This window comes from Fusarium solani, assembly GCF_023522795.1.
Source record: "Fusarium solani strain SB1 chromosome Unknown bctg00000002, whole genome shotgun sequence".
Classification (NCBI taxonomy): Eukaryota; Fungi; Ascomycota; class Sordariomycetes; order Hypocreales; family Nectriaceae; genus Fusarium; species Fusarium solani.
This window is the reverse complement of record NW_027072155.1, coordinates 2,651,932-2,670,656: the sequence shown is the minus strand read 5'-3', so window position 1 is coordinate 2,670,656 and position 18,725 is coordinate 2,651,932. Positions and strand designations below refer to the sequence as shown.

The 18,725-nt window shown below is 54.2% G+C and overlaps 8 protein-coding genes across 8 annotated transcripts; 3 read left to right on the top strand and 5 right to left on the bottom strand.

The window, feature by feature from the left end:
* Nucleotides 1-1,293: 1,293 nt before the first annotated feature.
* MRS44_004796 (uncharacterized protein) lies at nt 1,294-1,608 on the bottom strand (the record flags this gene model as incomplete). The annotated part of the gene is made up of 1 exon (XM_065622336.1): nt 1,294-1,608. One exon carries the CDS (start codon nt 1,606-1,608, stop codon nt 1,294-1,296), a length of 315 nt encoding a protein of 104 aa, XP_065478408.1.
* A 501-nt stretch (nt 1,609-2,109) lies between these two features.
* On the top strand, nt 2,110-4,381 carry MRS44_004795 (uncharacterized protein; the record flags this gene model as incomplete). Its single annotated transcript, XM_046268767.2, has 2 exons — nt 2,110-4,016; nt 4,072-4,381. 2 exons carry the CDS (start codon nt 2,110-2,112, stop codon nt 4,379-4,381), a joined length of 2,217 nt encoding a protein of 738 aa, XP_046136059.2.
* Nucleotides 4,382-4,848: 467 nt separating this feature from the next.
* On the bottom strand, nt 4,849-6,139 carry MRS44_004794 (uncharacterized protein; the record flags this gene model as incomplete). The annotated part of the gene is made up of 4 exons (XM_046275560.2): nt 4,849-4,916; nt 4,968-5,708; nt 5,761-6,015; nt 6,109-6,139. 4 exons carry the CDS (start codon nt 6,137-6,139, stop codon nt 4,849-4,851), a joined length of 1,095 nt encoding a protein of 364 aa, XP_046136060.1.
* Nucleotides 6,140-6,673: 534 nt separating this feature from the next.
* On the bottom strand, nt 6,674-7,976 carry MRS44_004793 (uncharacterized protein; the record flags this gene model as incomplete). The annotated part of the gene is made up of 5 exons (XM_046275561.2): nt 6,674-6,882; nt 6,935-6,984; nt 7,035-7,524; nt 7,704-7,803; nt 7,863-7,976. The coding sequence occupies 5 exons, from the start codon at nt 7,974-7,976 to the stop codon at nt 6,674-6,676; spliced, it is 963 nt and encodes a 320-aa protein (XP_046136061.2).
* Nucleotides 7,977-9,233: 1,257 nt separating this feature from the next.
* On the top strand, nt 9,234-10,255 carry MRS44_004792 (uncharacterized protein; the record flags this gene model as incomplete). The annotated part of the gene is made up of 3 exons (XM_046268768.2): nt 9,234-9,303; nt 9,360-10,019; nt 10,074-10,255. The coding sequence occupies 3 exons, from the start codon at nt 9,234-9,236 to the stop codon at nt 10,253-10,255; spliced, it is 912 nt and encodes a 303-aa protein (XP_046136062.2).
* A 2,118-nt stretch (nt 10,256-12,373) lies between these two features.
* Nucleotides 12,374-14,058, top strand: MRS44_004791 (uncharacterized protein; the record flags this gene model as incomplete). Its single annotated transcript, XM_065622335.1, has 3 exons — nt 12,374-12,699; nt 12,748-12,833; nt 12,881-14,058. 3 exons carry the CDS (start codon nt 12,374-12,376, stop codon nt 14,056-14,058), a joined length of 1,590 nt encoding a protein of 529 aa, XP_065478407.1.
* Nucleotides 14,059-14,778: 720 nt separating this feature from the next.
* Nucleotides 14,779-15,741, bottom strand: MRS44_004790 (uncharacterized protein; the record flags this gene model as incomplete). The annotated part of the gene is made up of 1 exon (XM_046273624.2): nt 14,779-15,741. One exon carries the CDS (start codon nt 15,739-15,741, stop codon nt 14,779-14,781), a length of 963 nt encoding a protein of 320 aa, XP_046136064.2.
* A 1,564-nt stretch (nt 15,742-17,305) lies between these two features.
* Nucleotides 17,306-18,525, bottom strand: MRS44_004789 (uncharacterized protein; the record flags this gene model as incomplete). Its single annotated transcript, XM_065622334.1, has 5 exons — nt 17,306-17,418; nt 17,456-17,926; nt 17,979-18,133; nt 18,195-18,381; nt 18,429-18,525. The coding sequence occupies 5 exons, from the start codon at nt 18,523-18,525 to the stop codon at nt 17,306-17,308; spliced, it is 1,023 nt and encodes a 340-aa protein (XP_065478406.1).
* Between the last annotated feature and the right edge of the window lie 200 nt (nt 18,526-18,725).

The following is an 18,725-nucleotide window of genomic DNA, read 5'->3' as shown; positions in this document are numbered from 1 at the left end:
CATCATGATAACTCTGGCCGACCGGTTAGTTAATTACGTAGGTGCCTGGATCCGGGCATCTGGTGGCATGGTTCAGTGCCATGTTTGACCATGTTTGACCACAGCGTGGTGCCACTACAACCGCGGAGGGCAGGTCGATTGACAGCGGTTATGCCGAACAAGCGGTACCTGGGCAGAGAAGAAGACGGTAGCTGCAAAGATGGGCATCTGAGATTAAACAGCCGATTCTTGGGAGTTTCGACAAAACATGTCAATGCTCTACAGAGCAAAAGGCCTAGAAGCTAACAAGCTCCATTACAAGGGCTGGGCTATTTTAAGGTGCACGCTGACACAGGCCCATTGCCGGAACCGGAGCTAGATCGAATCAGGAACATGCTGGATCAGCCAGAGATCAAGGCGACTGAGAGAAGCTGGGAACCGAGATTTTCGGATTGTAAGTTGTGATGTGCAAAGAGTGCCTCTTTCGGGCGATCGCATAAGCACGAGCACGCAAGTTCTCGGCGCAGAAAAGCTTGGCCCTGCGTCTTGAGTTTGACGGCCGAGTTTGTTGGATCTAATGGAGGCCCAGTTCACCTGACCCCTCTCACGTGCGACGACCTGCCGTGATGGCCCCTGTAAGAACGTGCCGGGGGGGTACCTGACGAGGAGGAAACAACTTAGCAGGCCCGGCAGGACAGGACCGTTTCACAACACGCGATCTTGGGTGTCCTCCATCAAGTCGCCGCGACGTTGCACAGACGCGCGCTGCTTCAACTCTCTGACTGCTTCGCGCCGAGATGAAAGGAGCCCCCGGGCAGATCGGCGGCTGCTTGCGGTGGACGATCAGGAACCAAAGGGACGCAATGGCTGGCAGGGCGTTTACCCCGAGGGGCGCTAACGCCAACCTGGGCGGCCGGTGGAGCTCCAAGAACGTGCTTGTTTAGGCTTTTGGTTCGTGACGTGACTTGCTGAAGGGCTAGACGAGAGGGACAGGACAGTGGGAAGTGGGCTTCCCCCCGGCGCATGGAGTGGGCGCCTGATCAGTGACTGGATGGTGACAGGCCCCACGGGAGTTGTCCAGCAGACGAGAAGAGGCTGCCATGATGAGTTTGAGTCGATGTCTGAGTCGAGTGTCTGAGTCGGGCTTTGAGAAGTCTCACTGAGTCTCACTCATCTTTCAAGGAAGCACAAGACGCCTGCATTAAGAAACTTTGTCCTGGCGTTTATTGCATCTGCAGCAGCAAGGCCGAGGCGGCGTCTAGGTAACTGAGCCTGAGACGTTGGGTGGTATCAATGACCCCAGCCCCCTCCCTCTCATGGACGCTCTCCATGCTCGAGTCCAGACCAGAGGGTAGACCGGACCCTTTGACCCAAAGCCCAGAGCCCAGAGGGAGGGGGACCGCCGCCGCCGCTCACAGCATGGACGGCGACGGGAGGGCTCATGGATGGATGGGCCTTCTGTGGGCCTGAACCCCCGCCCTCGCAGCGCCATACCGCGTCCGTCGTCGTCATACCTTCGTCCATCCGCTCCATGACCGGCCATTGGCTTTGCCGTAGTGACTTTGTGACTTTATGAGGTGCCGCGCTCCCGCTGCTCACGAGGCGGCTGCGTTGCGTTGTGCCTCTCATGACTGGCAGCCTTTTCTTGAACGCCTTTTCCTTTGTTTAACCTTGAGAGCTACTCCAACTGCCATTTTATTTTTTTTTACCTTCGACTTTTTGGGGGCAGGTGTAGTCAGCCAAGCCAAAATAACGTCCATCATCTCGACTTCAAGTACCTACTTACCTCGGGCCTGTATTCCCTCACCTCAGCCTGCTTCCTCTCTTCACTCTTCTAGCCTCGTCCGTCTTCTTTGTTACACTCTACTCCGGGTTGAGCAAATATTGCCAATCCAAGCCTAGAACCTTACTTGCCTCTTCCCCCCGCGTCGAAACGAATGGTCGGTCTAGGCCCGAGGTGACGTCTTTGTTATCTCTCCGAGGTCACCTCACACCTCACCTCACCTCATCCATTTCCGTCCCGCCTCCTGCTCCTCCAACCTCCTCTCCTCCTTCTTCTCTTCTTCTGTTATATCCTTCTCCTCCTCGCCCTTTCGGTGAATTCGCCATTCCCACCGCATCCGCTTCAACATGCGTCCTCCACGAGTTTTCGTTCTTATACTATTCATCGCCGTATCTCTCTTACTCTTCTGCCGCGCTATATCCTCGTCGCTGCGATCCGCCTACGCCGATTACCCCGCCGGTGGATTCTCGTCCAGTTCCAAGGCAGCCCAATCCTCCCAATCCCGCCATGAGACGACAAAGTCGACAAAGTCCGTTTGGGGCTCCATGTACTACAATACGCCCTTTTCGTTATTTCCGCCAAACGCTGCCATCAGTTTGACCGACGACAACAGCACGTCTTTTGCCGCCCGCCCAGCCGCCTTTGGCCCCAAGCTCGCCATCCGCGGTCTAAGTGGTCAATTATGGATCGGTAGCGGATTCGCTGAGGATTCTCTACTCGACGGCACTGGTGAGCTGGGCTGCGGCGACTTGCCCGGTTGGAATAAGGGCGCCGAGGCCGTGGGTTTGAACAGGGCACTCCGAGCTGCCGTCCCCTCAGTTGCCGCCCCCAGGTCAGATGCTTCTACGCACTCTAAGCGAGACGACCAAGTCTTTACTCGAAACGAGCGCAACCGCATCACCAGCCCTAGCGAGTTCACAAACGGCCACCGCGGTCATTCGCGGAACCAAGATGCTTCCGATATCAAGGGCAAGGTTGTGCTTTTGATGCGCGGCGGCTGTGGCTTTCTCGACAAGGTAATGTGGGCACAGCGAAGAGGTGCCATTGCCGTCATTGTAGGCGATAACCAGAAAGGCGGCCCTCTGATCCAGATGTTTGCACACGGCCCCGAGGTCGACAATGTCACTATTCCCTCCGTTTTCACCGCCCGAACCACGGCGCAGCTGCTGTCTGCGCTGACCCAGCCGGGTAGCTTTATCGAAGACACTCTCGACAACCAGGGCAATCCTGTTCTTAGGGTTCAGCAGGGTCCCAGGCCAAGGAAGCACAAGACGCAGAGACCCAGATCGAGTGTTACCGCTTCGACCCCGGAGAGACGGTCTCTGGTCAGCTCACAAGTCAGCAGCCGCTTCAACCGATTTATTACCAGGAGGCAACAGGCTCCCTCCAACTTTGCTAGGGAGTCAGACGATGAAACCACTCAGGCAGTCCGAAATACCCTTCGAAAGAGAGCGGTCAAGGACACCCGAAGCCCTCTTCTATCCGAAGATGATTACGATGGGTGGAAGCCAAAAGACGATTCCGAGACACTGGATCCCGCCTCGGTCAGAAAGACTTCCGTTACCCGCCACAGCTCAGGACCCTTGGATTCCACAGCTGATGCTGAGCTCTTGAAATTTTTCAGTGAGACCGAAGAGGAGGACGAGCCTAATGCACCAATCGACAGACCCGATGATAGACTAGAACGCCCCGACGAGGTACACGAAGGGCTCTGGGTAACCATTACTCCTACGAGCAACGCCAGTCCCTTTTTCGACACCCTCCTTGTGCTTGTCATCAGCCCCCTGGTAACTCTGACGGTCGTCTACGCTCTCCTTATCCTCCGCGCCAGGATCCGCCGAAGGAGATGGAGGGCCCCCAAGTCGGTCGTCGAGCGTCTTCCCGTTCGCACCTATCACACCGTTGCCACATCCCCAAGCCTCTCGCCAAGAGCGCCTTCTCCCTCAAGCGCATCTCCCACCACTCCTCTGCTTCAGGAGACTCCTACACACCCCCGTCCCAGGTCGAGAACTACGACTGGTGTTCTCGAGGACGAGTCGCGAGTTGCATCAAGTGAATCTATCCCGACCCCTTCGACAAGCACGAGGAACAACCGTCGTAATGAGCGTGAAAAGGGCTCCAGCGGATTCTCTGCCGAATGGAAGAAGTATATGGGACGCCAAGTCGAGTGCGTAGTCTGTCTGGAGGAGTATGTCGATGGCGAGAGCCAAGTCATGAGCCTGCCATGCGGTCACGAGTTCCACGTCGAGTGCATGTGAGTTTCCCCCTACTGCTATCTATTATGACAATTTTTGCTAATTGATCTTTAGTACCCCTTGGTTGACTACCCGCCGACGGACATGCCCCATTTGCAAGGGCGACGTTGTTCGATCCCTCGCTCACGGCTCGTCATCGGAACCACATTATGAGCCGTATCGCGATGATGATAGTGATGACGAGGAAACTATTGCTGAGGGCTCTGGATCTCGCTCTGACGACCGAGAATCGGACCTTGAACAAGGCCTGCTTTCGCCAGAACCCCGATCTTCACGATGGAGCCGACACGACGGTTGGCTCAGCCTGTTCTCGAGCGGTGCCGGCAGGGCAAGGTCTCCATCCCCTGAGGATCGCAACCGATAAACTGGTTCACACCCACTGCCCCTTTCCAGGCGGCAAGCCATCATGTGTGGCGTTTGGATTTACACATTTCTGGAGTTTGGTTTTTGGCGTGACGGGTCATGGCGCACTGGGTCAGCGCGCAGCATCATGGATAGGTAATTGGACTTAGACGACCCCATACGGAAGGACTTTTCTTGGGTTTTATGAATGGCACTGTTTTGTACCGAGTCTGTGGCCGGAGGCAATGAATGGGTTGCGCAGAATCAGTGCCAAGGCACTTGCGCTTGGATAGCATAGATATACCCTCATGGTCGACCGTGGTACGATGTTGCGATCGATCTTGAATAATTGAGCATGTTTGAATCGTATTCGACTTGCATTGAGCCGGGGTGAATAATTATTGCCTTTGTTGAGCCATAAACTCCAAGTTTGATTTTATTTTATCCAAAACTCTACCCTAATCAACTTTTTAACATTTAAGAAGACATCTAGATGTAGCCCTTGAGGATGGCGGCCTCAGCATTCAATATCGATGAACCAGCAGCACCAATGACAGCTATAATAGTTAGCAATTAAGAACCTTAAAACTGGTGGTGGCAGAACTCACTGTTGTGGCTCAGGGCAGTAAACTTAATGTCAAAGATACCGGCCTCATCCTGGCGCACACGGCCAACGCTGACAGTGTAGCCACGGCCGAGGTCACGGTCGAGACGGGGCTGAGGCCGGTCAGGCTGGTCATCGCCAAAGACCTTGATGGCGGGCTCAGGGGCCGAGGGGCAGCCCAGGGTCTGGGCCTCGCAGGTGTAGTTGCGGAGGGCCTCACGGACCTCGTCAGCTGAGGGGGCGGGCTTGCGCTCGAAGCTCAAGCTCACGCAGGCCGTGTGGCCATCCATGACGGGAACGCGGTTGCAGGTGGCTGAGACACGGAGACCGTCCTGCTCGACAAAGGCGGTACCGGACTCATCGAGGCGGCCAAGGATCTTGCGGGCTTCGGTCTCGAGCTTATCCTCCTCGCCCGAGATGAAGGGCACAACGTTGTCGATGATGTCCATGCTAGAGACGCCGGGGTAGCCAGCACCAGAGACGGCCTGCATGGTGACGATGGAGACGGTGGAGATGGGACCGAAGGCGGCCTGGAGGGCAGCAAAGGGGATGACAAGGCCGATGACGGCGCAGTTGGAGTTGCAGACGAGGAAGCCCTTGTTGAGCTTGCGGACGGAACGCTGGTGAGGGATGAGGTCGAGATGAGGGAGGTTGACGGTGGGAACGACGAGAGGGACGAGGGGATCGCGGCGGTAGTTTTTGGCGTTGGAGAAGACGGGGATGTCGGCCTGGATGAACTCGAGCTCTGAGGGGGTCACACTTAGCAATTGCTTCTGGCCAGATGCAGAAAGACATACCAATGTCGCCGGCGACGTCCGAGTCAAGACCGCTAAAGACAACGTCACAGTCCTTGAACTGATCCGCCTTGCACTCCCTCACCACCATCTCGGCGACGTCGCCCATGGGGGCGGCCTGCTTCCACCGCACGGCATCCTTATACTTCTTGCCCGCGGAGCGGGACGAGGCGCCGATGGCGTGGAGGGTGAGGTGAGGATGCTGGGCGAGGAGGAGGATGAAGCGCTGACCGACGGAGCCAGTGGCACCGAGGACACCTGAGGTCAAGTTAGTCTTGGTTGGAGGTTGAGGGTATCATGCGAGATGGATATGGTGATGGAGGGGTAATGTAGAAGAGTAGGAGGACGTACCGCACTTCTTGGTAGGGAATTCAGGAGCCATGATTAAAGAAATGTCTCTAGACGATCAATTGAAAAGGTAGAAAACGCTCAACAAGTGAATCGGGGGATGTTCGAAGATGTAGGCGTTAAATTTTAGCCGTCGAGTCGAGTGAGTCTTGTCTTCGGAGGCCAGACCCCGCCAAAGGAAAACCTCCCCCCGCCATCGGAGTCGGGTCGGCGACGGAGGGCCCCACTGTGAGTCTGGAATTTATGGGCCGAGACCCCGTCTAATTATAGGCCTCGAATTTGCAACTGTGGATGAGACTTCAAAGTGGTATGACATCAGATGTTCCCAATGCAATCTTATCGAATATCTCTAACCAAATAAAAAAGGAAAAATTACATGATGCCAATGCAGTAGCATGATCTAAGCAAGATGCCATATGCCAGTCTACTTGAGGATGAATCATGAACTGATTATAGCCCAGTCATCCATAAATCCCCTTGTAGGTTGTACCGATAACCAAACGCCAATCCAATGCACATTGGACCATCCGCCCTCTTCGCTATTCACCGCTGTTCGTAGTTTGCCACATTAGGCCGCAATGGCGCTACTTCGGTCGCCGTTGGAGTAGATTCGGAACTGGATAAAGATGATGAGGTCTTCGGCAATTGTGCCCAGGGAGCCGAGCAGCCAGGGGAGCGCGTTGAGGAGGTAGCCTTTGTCCTGAGAGTAGGCGACGAGGCTGATGCCGTAGGTGAGGTTTCCGCTCAGGGAGAGCATGAAAAATAGAAGAGCAAGACCTGTGAATGTTAGTCTCGCCGAGTCCTATGTTTTGGAATGTGGGAATCTCACCTTCGCACGACTTTTCTCGATAATTCTTGATAATCTGGGGAATTCGAGCACTGGCAATTTGTTAGCAACAATACCAGATCGCATTGCGAGATAAGCGTACCAGAGATAGAGAGCGGCACTGAAATATCCAAGCGTGAGTCCAGCAATCTCGATACCAGTCTTGGCGTGGTCAGGCGAGTCGGGAGTGCCGGGGTCGGCACCGTCCCAAGCACCGACCTTGTACGAGACAAACCAGCCAGCAAATCCAATGGCATACACAGCCAGCAGACTCAGAGCATTGTGAATCCAGGGGCTGCTGTCGGGAGTCTCATCCTCGCCCGTGACAATCTTCCTCAGGGGCTCCATTGACGACTCGGTGTGCGTCGCATGGCGGCGCTGGGACCCTGGGAGGCCAAAGGAAGAGCTCCGCCGCCGCCGCTGGCTGGCAATGAGGGGCGATTCTTCGGAGGGGTCCTCGTTCTCGGCGCGGCGAGCTCGACGGGCGTTGAGGGCATTGTAGTAGAGAACCTGGCTGATGAGGACGAGGTCGGCAACGCAAAAGTAGCCGGCCAATGCGACGGCCGTGGGAGCTAGGCGGGTGAACAAGGCACCTGTCGAGTCGAGGTTAGTGAGTTGACAGCGGTCGTTGGCGCAAGCCACCAAAGTGAATTTTTTTTCAGAGCTTCCGAGGAGCGATAACAAATTCAAGGCGCGAGGAATGGCATTGTTTCGTTGAGTAACAAATTGGCTGAATCGGAAATTTCTGCGCGTGTGCTGGGGGAGTACGAACCGACGAGATTGGTGACATCGCCCAGAAGCCAGACGACGAGAAACGCCATGCTGAGGCCATCAGCGCTCTTGGCCTTGTAGTTGGTGAACAGCTGAGGGAGCTGGAGAGTGTCAGTGTAGCCCAGGCGCATGCGACGGGAACGCGAGAGGAGGTACGTACGAGAAGGCATATCCAAGAGGTCAAGCTGATGCTGCCAAAAATGCCAGACACGGCCTCTGTGATGGGTATCGACCGCGCCGCGGCGGCAAACGTAGTTGTGGCCAGGAGTGGCATATCGCAAAGTCGAGGTAGTCGGGGAAGCTCAAAGAAAGAGAGGTGAACGAAAAGAGAGGGAGGAGGGAGAGCAAGTTAGAAGAGGAGAAAGAGAAGGAAGGGTGTGGTGCGACAAAGGTGGGTATCACGAGGGCAGACAAGAGAGAGATGGATGGAGTTGATCTTCTGCCGTGACCCAACGGACGACGGAGGCCGAGCGACGCGACGATGCGAAGTTGAGGGGTTCAAGTCAGTACGAGTGATATTCACAGGTTTAAACAGTAATGAGTCGATAGAGATTAGATACAAGAGCAGATTGCCCAGTCAGAGTCATGCCCATCGCGAAGGCCCGTTGTCGGCTCCTCAACCCATGGGCCGGCCTTATCACGCTGCCAATTCCTTGTTGCCAACTGAACCGCCTGCATTGGCCAAGGCTTATCGGCGGAGGCTCCGCTGTGACGCACTTGGGGCAGATCTTGTGAGCTAAAAAATGGGGAACTGTTGGGAGACGAACGAGATGGTCAATCCAATCGAGACAAAAGAGGGGGGAGCACCCTTGATTTGGGGCGCATTCCTCGGAGTTGCCTTGAGGCGCATGTCGCTGTTAGAAAGCATGCAGGGTTTCTTCAGTGTCATTCTAAGGGTCTTGAGATGCGGAAGAGATGATGCAGTGTTGCTCTGGTTGGACAACAACAACAACAAACTCAGCTCTCCAGCTGCAGAGGTACATGCATGCACGCTGTATCCGTAAAAGCCTCCATTCTCAATCACCCCAAGCTATTGAGCTCGTGGTCCCTCTCCAGCCAGCCATGACCTTGTCCCCTCCGTTTCGCGTGGCGCCGCACATGTCCTCATGATTCGCCATGTCTCGTCTGCCCGTCCCGCCTCCAGTTCACGAACCCCTGTTCCTCTAGCAACTGCCCGCAGCTTGTCCAGCCAGCAGCCTGCCCTCACAGCCAACCGGAAGCTGTCGCCCCGCGGGAAGCTATCGATTCCATGATCCAGCTTAGCCAGTCATCCGTCGCCCAGCTCAGAGCTCGCGGCTGCATCGCCATTCAGAGGCGTAGATTGAATCTAGACTTTGCCTCTCTCTCTGCCTGCTCTGCTGCAGGGTTTCAATAAAGCTTGCATCTGCCTTTCTGCTTCGCCTCTGCATCTCAGCTTCATCCTATTCTCATCCGCGACCGGGAGCATATATAAGCTGCATTCCCACGTCAGCGCCTCCATTGTTTGAGCTCCATATCTGATCCATACCATCCATCTCGCATTCCACCCATCATGAAGCTTCTCTCTGGCAGCGCGCTGGCCCTCTGCCTCGCCAACCTGCCTGCGACGATCGCATGGGGCAGTGCGTACGGAACGGTTCGAGCTGTGCAACCTGTCGTGCTAACATTGACGCAACAGGTCTTGGTCACATCACCACCGCTTACCTCGCCAGCCACTTCGTCTCCAACGCGACAGAAGCTCACCTCAAGGAGCTCCTCTACAATGAGGGCCCCGACTACATCGCCAAGATAGCCAGCTGGGCCGACTCGATCCGCTACACCGACTGGGGCCGATACACAAAGACGTTCCACTTCATCGACGCCCATGACAGCCCGCCCGAGCAGTGCAACGTTGACTTTGAGCGCGATTGCAAGGACGACGGTTGCGTTATTACTGCCCTCGCCAACTACACAAAGCAGTCGCTCGAGCCCAATCTGCCATTCTGGCAGCGCAACCAGGCGGCCAAGTTTGTCGTGCACTTCGTCGGTGATCTCCACCAGCCTCTGCATAACGAGAACGTCGAGAAGGGCGGCAATGGCCTCTATGTCAAGTTTGACGGTCGCCACTTTAACCTCCACCACGTCTGGGATAGCTCCATTGCTGAGAAGCTGCTGGGCGGTCTGCACGGCAATCCCTTTGAGCTTGCTGGCAACTGGGCCAGACAGCTTGCCGTTGAGATTACTGATGGCCGTTTTGCCGAGGAGAAGGAGACTTGGTTGAAGGACCTCAACTTTGACGACCCCGTCAGCACCGCCCTCGCTTGGTCGCGGGAGGCTAACGCCCTCGTCTGCACTCACGGTAAGTCTGTGCCGAGTGAGACTATAAGATTCAGTTATTGACCAGGAATCGCAGTTCTGCCTGAAGGTGCCGCTGCCATCGTCGGCCAGGAGCTCGGAGGCGAGTATTTTGAGAAGGCTGCCCCGGTTATCGAGAGGCAGGTGGCTCTGGCCGGTTACCGGATGGCGGCTTGGCTGGATCGCATCGTTGAAACGTACAATGACGTTGAGGCGGAGCAGGCTGCCGGTGAGCTGTAATGTGTTTATGAAGATACGAAGAATCAGTGAAGACCCAACGGGGGAATGAACAGAAGGAAGCACAGTAGAGGTATTTGAATGATCATTTAGTCTGGATTATGTCTGAATTCTAGATCATGTCTAAACACTGGATTGTGTCTTGGTGCTTGGCAGCAACAACAAGTGTTCAACACTGATCCCAATATGGATGCCAAGGCCTCAATGTCACAAGGCAATGAACCTTTGGTGTCTTTGCTTGCAGTCTAAATTACGCTTATTGACCGAAAGATGCAATCCATGGAATAGCTGAGGGAGCTAAGGACGAAATATTCGTCTACCCCGAGTCAGCGTCGCACCAACTGGGGACTCTGAGACGAGGGGGAACCCGCCACCGCAATGCGAGCACCCAAAGCGAGTTTCATCGATTGAAACCTGAGAAAAAGAAGGCAGGTCTCGGCAAGTCTTGATAAAAGCCCTCAAGAGAGGCATTGTGCGTCGCAGGTCAACCTCGACGGTTACATCGCCACGGGGGACCCAAGCCGCTTCGTCTATCTGGGGTTTACTCGAGCCGAGCAACTCTGCGACACTTCTGCAACAGGACTTACTGTCAGCAACTATATCGCTCACAGTTTTTAGGCAGGCATTTCGATAATACGAAATTGGTAATCAGGAACCTTCGCATGGCTTCTTTCTTAGGTTGACAGATGGGACATGTTTGACAAAGAGCGGATGAATCCTCCTGTCTTTTGACACATGACAGTTTTGAAGGACCTACGGGGGCGAGCTAAAGAGATGGATGGCATTTAGGGCCAGGGGCACACTAACGATAGTCTTGTTTTGCTTCATAGGTTCGTCTTGTGTGTCTTGAAGCGCAATTGAACCATCTGCGAGGGTCATCCGATCAATTGACAGCTTGGCGGCTATTGAAGATGATGATGCGCATTTAGCTGTGTAAATGAGGTCTTGTCAACCACTCAATGGCCCCATGCCAGAAACAAATCGTCGATCAGATGCGGCCGACGGCGACCCAGGTCAACAAAGACAAATTTAGCAACGATAAAAAAGTTCTCTCTCTCTCTTTCTCTCTTTCTCTCTTTCTCTCAAGTCACATAGTGGAAACTCTCCGACACTCGCGCCCAGCGTCGCCGTCTCAGAGCTCAGCCCTCGAAACGCCCTGTGCCTGGAGTTCCTGAGCCACCCGCTGTAGCTGCGTCTCGGCAAGGGCCCTGATTGGCTGCCCTGAGCCCCTCAGCCCCGGGTTGCAGGACGCCCAGAGGGAAAGAGGCACCGGCTGAGACGCCTGCAGCCGCATCAACGACTTCAACGACGCAACGGCTTCTTTTTTCCTGACTCTTGCATCCTCACTAACCGTCACCGTCGACTTTTTCGTTCACCAGCACCGTAGCTGTAGGGTTCTTCTCGGCCAAGCCAAGCGCTAGCTGACACCCTTTATTTCCCTACTGTTCGCTAACACTCTCAACGCTTGCTGTTACATCACCTGAAAGGCTTCATCTTGGCCTCTCTACCCCTGGTCCAACCTCTTAACGGTCTAAGCCGACCCCCTTGGGCGTCCCGTCTTGGCAATCAGCGTTGTCCCCGTCTCGCATACCGACTCCTTAGACGCAGCTAGTGCCCCACGATGCCTAATCGCGGTGTTTCTCGTCAAGTTTGATCTGCTGCCTCCCCCGGTCTCCCTCTCCCTCGTGGCCGAACTCCTTAGCAACCAAAGATGCCTGTCCGGCTTTAACCCTCGTCACGGAAATGCGACCCTAGACTCGGCCCCCTCTGCCGCCGAGATGAGATCCGTCTGATGTGCAAGCCCGAGACGCTCGGGTGTCTGTGATTGTTATAAGTCATGGCTCGGCAACTCTCTCTCCGGCTCTTCCTCCACATCCTCTTCATGCTTTAAACCCTCTTGTTTTCGTTCCTCTCCTTGACCAGATTCTTTCTTTTCTCCTCAACTCTGGTAGTGTCTCCTTTCTTTCATTCGTTCCTTTCTTGAGACCCAAGTTGGCCTTCCTGTGTCTGTGACCATTCCTTTCTTGTCTTTTTCTACTTTCAAACCGGTCTGGAACCACCCCAAAATCTCCTTCAACCTACTCTATATCTACTCTTGTCTTTGACAATACCACTTCGACAATGCAGGTCAAGGGCGTGATCGTGGCCCTCTTGGGCATGACTGCTATTTCAGACGCTGCTGCGGTTCAACGGAGACACCCCTTTGCTCGCGCACTTCAACGACGACAATTCGGCGGCGGTGGCGGCTTCGGTGGTGGTAACGGCAACAACGGCGGTAATAACGGCGGCAACCAAGGCAATAATGGTGGCAACAACAATAATGGCGGAAACAACAACAACAATGGAGGCGGCGGCGGCGGTACAACCTTGAACGCGAACAACGTCCAAACTGGCTCCCAGCAAGATGGTAACAACCCTGGCGCAGACGGCCAAGCAGCCTCAGCTACGTATGTATAACCCCTTCCATGCTTGCCAACAGAACTAACTCGAACAAGGGATAATGCCAACTTCATCAACTTCTGCAATGGTCAGACTCTGACCAACGGTGAGCAGAACCGCGATGGATCTTGCAACGGCATTCGTAAGTCTCAACTCACCAGTCTCTACTTCTTGACTAACCCCTTGCAGCTATGGGCAAGATCCCCTCGGCCAACAACATGGTTTCCTCCGTCTTTACGAGCCCCCAGAACGGTGACGATATCCAAGCGAATCAGGACTTTGACATCTCAGTCCAGATGATCAACTTTGCCCCTGGATCCTTCACCAATGCCACTTCTACCTACTATGCGGCTCCTCAAGATCTCGATGGTGGTGGCAACATCATTGGTCACACCCATATCACTGTCCAAGACACTGGCAACTCCTTGAACCCTACCACTCCCCTGGACCCCACGCAATTCGCCTTCTTCAAGGGTGTCAACGATGCCGGTAACGGCCAGGGTCTCTTGACAGCCAGCGTTGATGGTGGTCTCCCCGCTGGTAACTACCGTATCTGCACCATGGCCTCCGCATCCAACCATCAGCCCGTTCTCATGCCCGTTGCCCAGCGAGGTGCCCAAGATGATTGCATTCGCATCACTGTGGGAGGTGGCGGCGGCGGCGGCGGTAACAACAATAACAACAACGGAGGCAACAATGGAGGCAACAATGGAGGCAACAACGGTGGTAACAACGGCGGCCAAGGCCAGAACCAGGGCGGCCAGAACCAGGGTGGCCAGAACCAAGGTGGTCAGAATGGTGGCCAGAACGGAGGTCAAGGTCAAAACCAGGGTGGTCAAGATCAGAACCAGGACCAGAACCAGGACCAGAACCAGGGAGATCAGAACCAGGGCGGAGACCAAGCCCAGGGAGATCAAGCCCAGGGAGACCAGGCTCAAGGTGGTGATCAGGCTCAAGGAGGCGATCAGGCTCAAGGAGGCGATCAGGCCCAAGGTGGTGATCAGGCTCAAGGAGGCGATCAGGCCCAAGGTGGTGATCAGGCTCAAGGAGGCGATCAGGCCCAAGGTGGTGATCAAGCTCAAGGAGGCGATCAGGCCCAAGGTGGTGATCAGGCTCAAGGTGATCAGGCCCAGGGCGGAGACCAAGCTCAGGGCGGAGACCAAGCTCAGGGCGGCAACCAAGGTGGTAACCAGGGTGGCCAGGGCGGCCAGGGCGGTCAGGGTGGTGGCAGAGGAGGCGGCTTCGGCGGTGGTAAGGGCTTCGGAGGTGGCAGAGGAGGATTCGGCGGCGGTGCTGGTGGATTCCAAGCAGCGTCAGTCGGCGGTGACTCTCGCAACCAGACGGAGGCCGATGACGGCACCAAATAATTGGGGTCAAGGGAAGCAGCAACAAAGCCACTACCTTCGTGTTATGCCCTGGTGGCCTATGGCATGAGTAAGGAGTGGCATGTCAAGAGTCGTAGCCGACGCATTCCGGTAATTGGGTAAAGATGTATCTAGAGGGGTACGAGTTTGCGCATCAGGTCTACGCTCTAACAAGTGGGAAAGCGCCTGAATGCGAGTTTCCGCCAAGGACTAGGTATTGGTCGGTCGGTTGGCAGGTCGGTTAGAAGGTAGGTTTAGTTACCATGATACACAATTGTAAGAGATATGTTTATGTTCAGCTGCCTGTCCTTGAAGTTGTGAAAGTGAATATGCGGCTGTACTTTGTGAATTCCAGGGGTAGGATCTGCTGCTTCTCAGCTAGGTATTGGCTGAACCTACATGTCACTGGAGTATCATGATGAAGTCCTTGAAACCAGGTGAAACCGGCAACTCATGTCCCGGGTTGCAGGTGCTTGGGTGGGAGACCAGAAGCCAGATACAAAGTTCTCTAATAACCAAGTCTATTCTTGTATCAAACAAAGTAACGACAGGTTTGGTGATTCTAACCAGACTCTATGAACATTGCCAACAGTGTAAAACAATACCGGAACTAAAATGCAAAGGTCCAAACTCAAATTCAAGTGTCAAAAGAAAATGCAGATACGCCAACTACCGTGCACGCAACTCCAAGTGATAGATACCGCCGTAGACTCTGTCCACTAGTTATGCGGACTGGTCCAGTCTCGGAGGCAGGCTCCTCCGGCCTGTGATTCTGTTCAGACGACCCGATCTCCTCAGCTGCGGATAGTCTCCAATATCCAGGAGGTCAGCTTCGTCTACTGAGGCCGGGGCCGACGCGGGCCTGGGAGGGGATGCTGAACGGCTGCTGCTGCTTTTGTTGCTGCTGTTGCTGCCGGCCGTCTCACCCTTTCGTTGGCGCTTGTTCTTGGGGGCTTCGTCGACGACAGTGTCGGCGTTGTCGGACGTGCGTGTTCGCTTGCCGTTTCGGAGGGTGCGTCCCTCGGTGCTGGCTGAAGTTGAGGGGCTGCTGGTGGTCGACCGAGATGCGCCGCGCTTTTGACTCTTCTTAGGCTTCACGGGTTCCTCGTCTCTGTTAGATTCCGAGTAGTCAGACTGCGAGTCCTCCTCCGAGCCCAACTCACCCGAGCTCAAGTAATCAGGTGGGAGGCCACCAACGTACTCGCTCCTTTCCGGAAGATAGGCCGAGATGTGGGATAGCCACTCGGGGTTAAGCTCTTCCAGCGTGGGTGAATCACTCTCGAACGCACCCTCGTAGACAGGAACGCCTGCGAGATCCAACATGGAATCCATGGAAACGAGGCAGGACAGGCCGGGGCAGCGGCCGCCTTTCTTTGAGAGCCTGTCCTGGACATAGTGGGCGGCCTCAGCCATGTTTTTCTCCTTGAGGTCGGCCATCATCTCAACAAACTCTTCAGGGCCGGACGCCTCGCTCATGGCGGTTGCGCACTGCCCTCTAAAGATGGCTGGATCTGTGATGTAGATGGGCATGGTGTTGTAGCGTTCCAATAGCTCGAGGTAGAGATCTTTCTTGTTCTGCTTGCGATAGTGGGCATTCTTCTTTTCAGTGTAGGCTTTCAGCCATTCCATGTAAGCATTCATCTGTTCCATGTACTGTTCTATTGCCAATATGCTGTTTCCTGCCATGGTGGTGAATAGTGTTTTTGGTGTTAAGATGTAGGGTGGGTGGGTAAATGTTGGTGCATGGATGGAGATATCTGCTGACCCTGGGTCAAGTCAAAACTTATAGATGATAGTTTATACAATAAGACACTGGCTTTGTACTCCTGAATAGTCTTTGCTCTGCGGTCAATCAATGGCGATTTTCTTTGTTGCGTGCTTACTTGCAACCTTCAACACCTTGTCCTCTTTGTGTGACAGGGCTCTGATGTGTACGGGATGCAACGATACTACTGACTTAAAGAATGCACACACTCGAAACCCGAATCTTTATTCCTATCTTGGCCATTACTAAAGTTAGAAGACCATTATGTTGATGCACCCGCCGTTTCCCTTGGTGAATGGTTGCAAAACAAGGGTAATCTTGACTCTGCCCTACCAACCCTCTTTCTCCTTCTCCTTGTCTCTTTTTCTGTCACGTTGCCTCTAACCGAGCAGCTAATTTACATCACCCTTTGTTCTGGGCCTTTGATGAAGCTCTTTAAGGACTTGGTAGTGGAAGAGTCAGACTCGGGGCGCTTGGAGGCTGGCTTGTCAAGTCTCTCTGGGCTCTTTGAAGGTACGACGACCGGTGACTTGATAGTTTCTGGCATCAATAATTAACATAAAGACATGTGTAAAAACGTGTGGTTCAGTCAAAGGTAAAAATGCAGCGTCTATTTGTCTCGAGAACCATTATCTGACCATGCTTGAATGTAAGAGGGCAGCTGCCACAGTTGAAGAATGCTTTGTGCGCCAAACACCAACGCCCATGTCCATTATCAAGTCTCTTTTCTTTCATCCACGCTTGGGTCTGGCCAAAGTTAGCAAGTATAGACTTGAAAGGAGACATGTTGCACGTACCCACAGCCCTGGGGCGTAACCTCTCCGAAGGGGCAGTCTCCCGAGAGCTTCTCGACAATCTGGTTGGCCCAGACGGGCGTGATGACAATACCAGCGCTGACCAGAGAGGTAGCAGCCGAGAGGAGAGTGACAAAGATGGTGGTCTTCATGGTGATTGAGTTGTTGGTTGTTGGTGGCGTGATGGGTGGATTAATAAGTGAAGCCCGCGATGACAGAACCAGCTGAAACGCAAAAAGCCGAATTGATTGAGCCGACAGGGGCTATAGAAGAGGAAGAATTGATTAATTATGAACAAGAGAAAGAGAAGGAAAAAAGAGGAGAAAGAACAGAAAGAAGGAGAGAAAAGAAAGAGGCGAAAATGACTCCTTGTTGCAGGGGCGCGACGGTCAAGGTTTCAGGCCGTGAAACATACCCACGGCGTGACTGGTGGAAAGACGGTTTCGCCTACGCGCCTAGAATTCAAGCGCCAGTTGTGGCGAGCCCAATTAGGATACAGGGCCGACATGATCAATTGAATGATTTTTGAGATATTGCCATGATGTTGATATGTTTCTTGATATTAATCCTATATTATTGTCTTGTTCATTGCCGTCGTGAATCGTCTTTAAAGACTGTAAACCCCTGAAACTAGTTAGTGCTGGCCAAACTCAAACGTTGCATGACTCTCAACTCCAAACTTACCCCTAGTTCAACTAGTCTTGGCATCCTTCTTGGCATCCTCCTGGGTATCATTCGTCTTTGCTTCCTCAATCTTCCCCTCGGCATTTTGAGCAGGTACAGCAGCAACAGCCTCCTTGGGAACTGGAGTTGCGTCCATCTCAAATGGTCCCTGCTGCACCTCTCTTCCAGCCAACTCTCCAGGCCTCTCTCGTTTCCAGCTCAGCAGTCTCTAGATCCGCTGTCGTCTTAGTCTTAGCCTGTGTCTCTGGTCCCGTTGATAGCTCTGCCTTTTGAATAACCTCGCTATCCGGTCCCTTGTTCTCATCTGGCGGACGCGACCATGTCACGGTTGGTCTCGGTATGCGTCGAATCACCCCCATGAAGCCCTTGCTTGACTTTTCTGGGTCGTCTGGGCTTCTCCTCTTCCTTCGGCGGATCAAGATGAATACCCCGACTATGATGATGCCTATCCCGACAACCACTCCGACGACAACACCGGCAATAAGTCCAGTGTTGGTGCCGCCGCCCTCTGAATCGTTCCCGTTGTTATCGCCGCCGCCACCGGTCTGCTCTGGATCAGAACCCGTACTCGAAGGGATCGCCGAGGTTGAAGTTTGCGATACATCGTTGGGGTTTAGCGTCTCGGTAACTAATGGCATCCAAGTCAGTTGACGTTGCAACTGCACCACAACTATCCTTACAAGTTGAAGGTAGCCGCGTCGGCTCAGTGAGATACATGACGCCAACTGAAGTCTCGATGCCGATAGAGTCCTGGCAGGTGATCAGAGTCCCTGTCGATCCCCTCTCCGACCATGCCTCCAAGATGTAGGCTGTTTCGCAACCCAAGTCGCCGGTGCTATGTCAAGCGATTAGCATCCATCCATCACCACCAGATCAAGCCCAGTCGAGGAACGCACCACTGGCGAGCCCATGTCGATCCTGTCGACTCGCGGCCCGTGAAGCGTTCTGCCAGGACCTGGTCACCAGAGCAGGAACGGCCTATTTCGTAGACGCTCCCTCCCTCTACCTCAAACCCATCTTCACAGTAGTAGAAGCCAGAGCGCTCGCGAAGTGCACCAGAGCCAGGACAGTATGCCGTACCAACTGGGCTGGTCAGCAGAGTCGCGAAATCAATAGCGACGACAACGTACCCGACGACGACGATATCGTGTAGTATCCGATGAGATCTCCTTGGCCAACTGAACTCAGGACCGTCCCAGGCTCTGAACTCTCGAGAATCGCGGCCATGGTGAGCGTCGTGAGATGTAGAAACTCAACCACGCAAAAGAGAAACAGTCAGAACGAGGGAAGAGTTTGGGAACGCTCAACCCAGCCCCCGAGTAGCATCTTGACCCCCCGCTAATGCATCGCGGGTCTTTGCGGCAGCATATGTCTCTCAGCTCAAGCGACTTCAATGGATATAGACCTGGTGATAATACCCACACTAT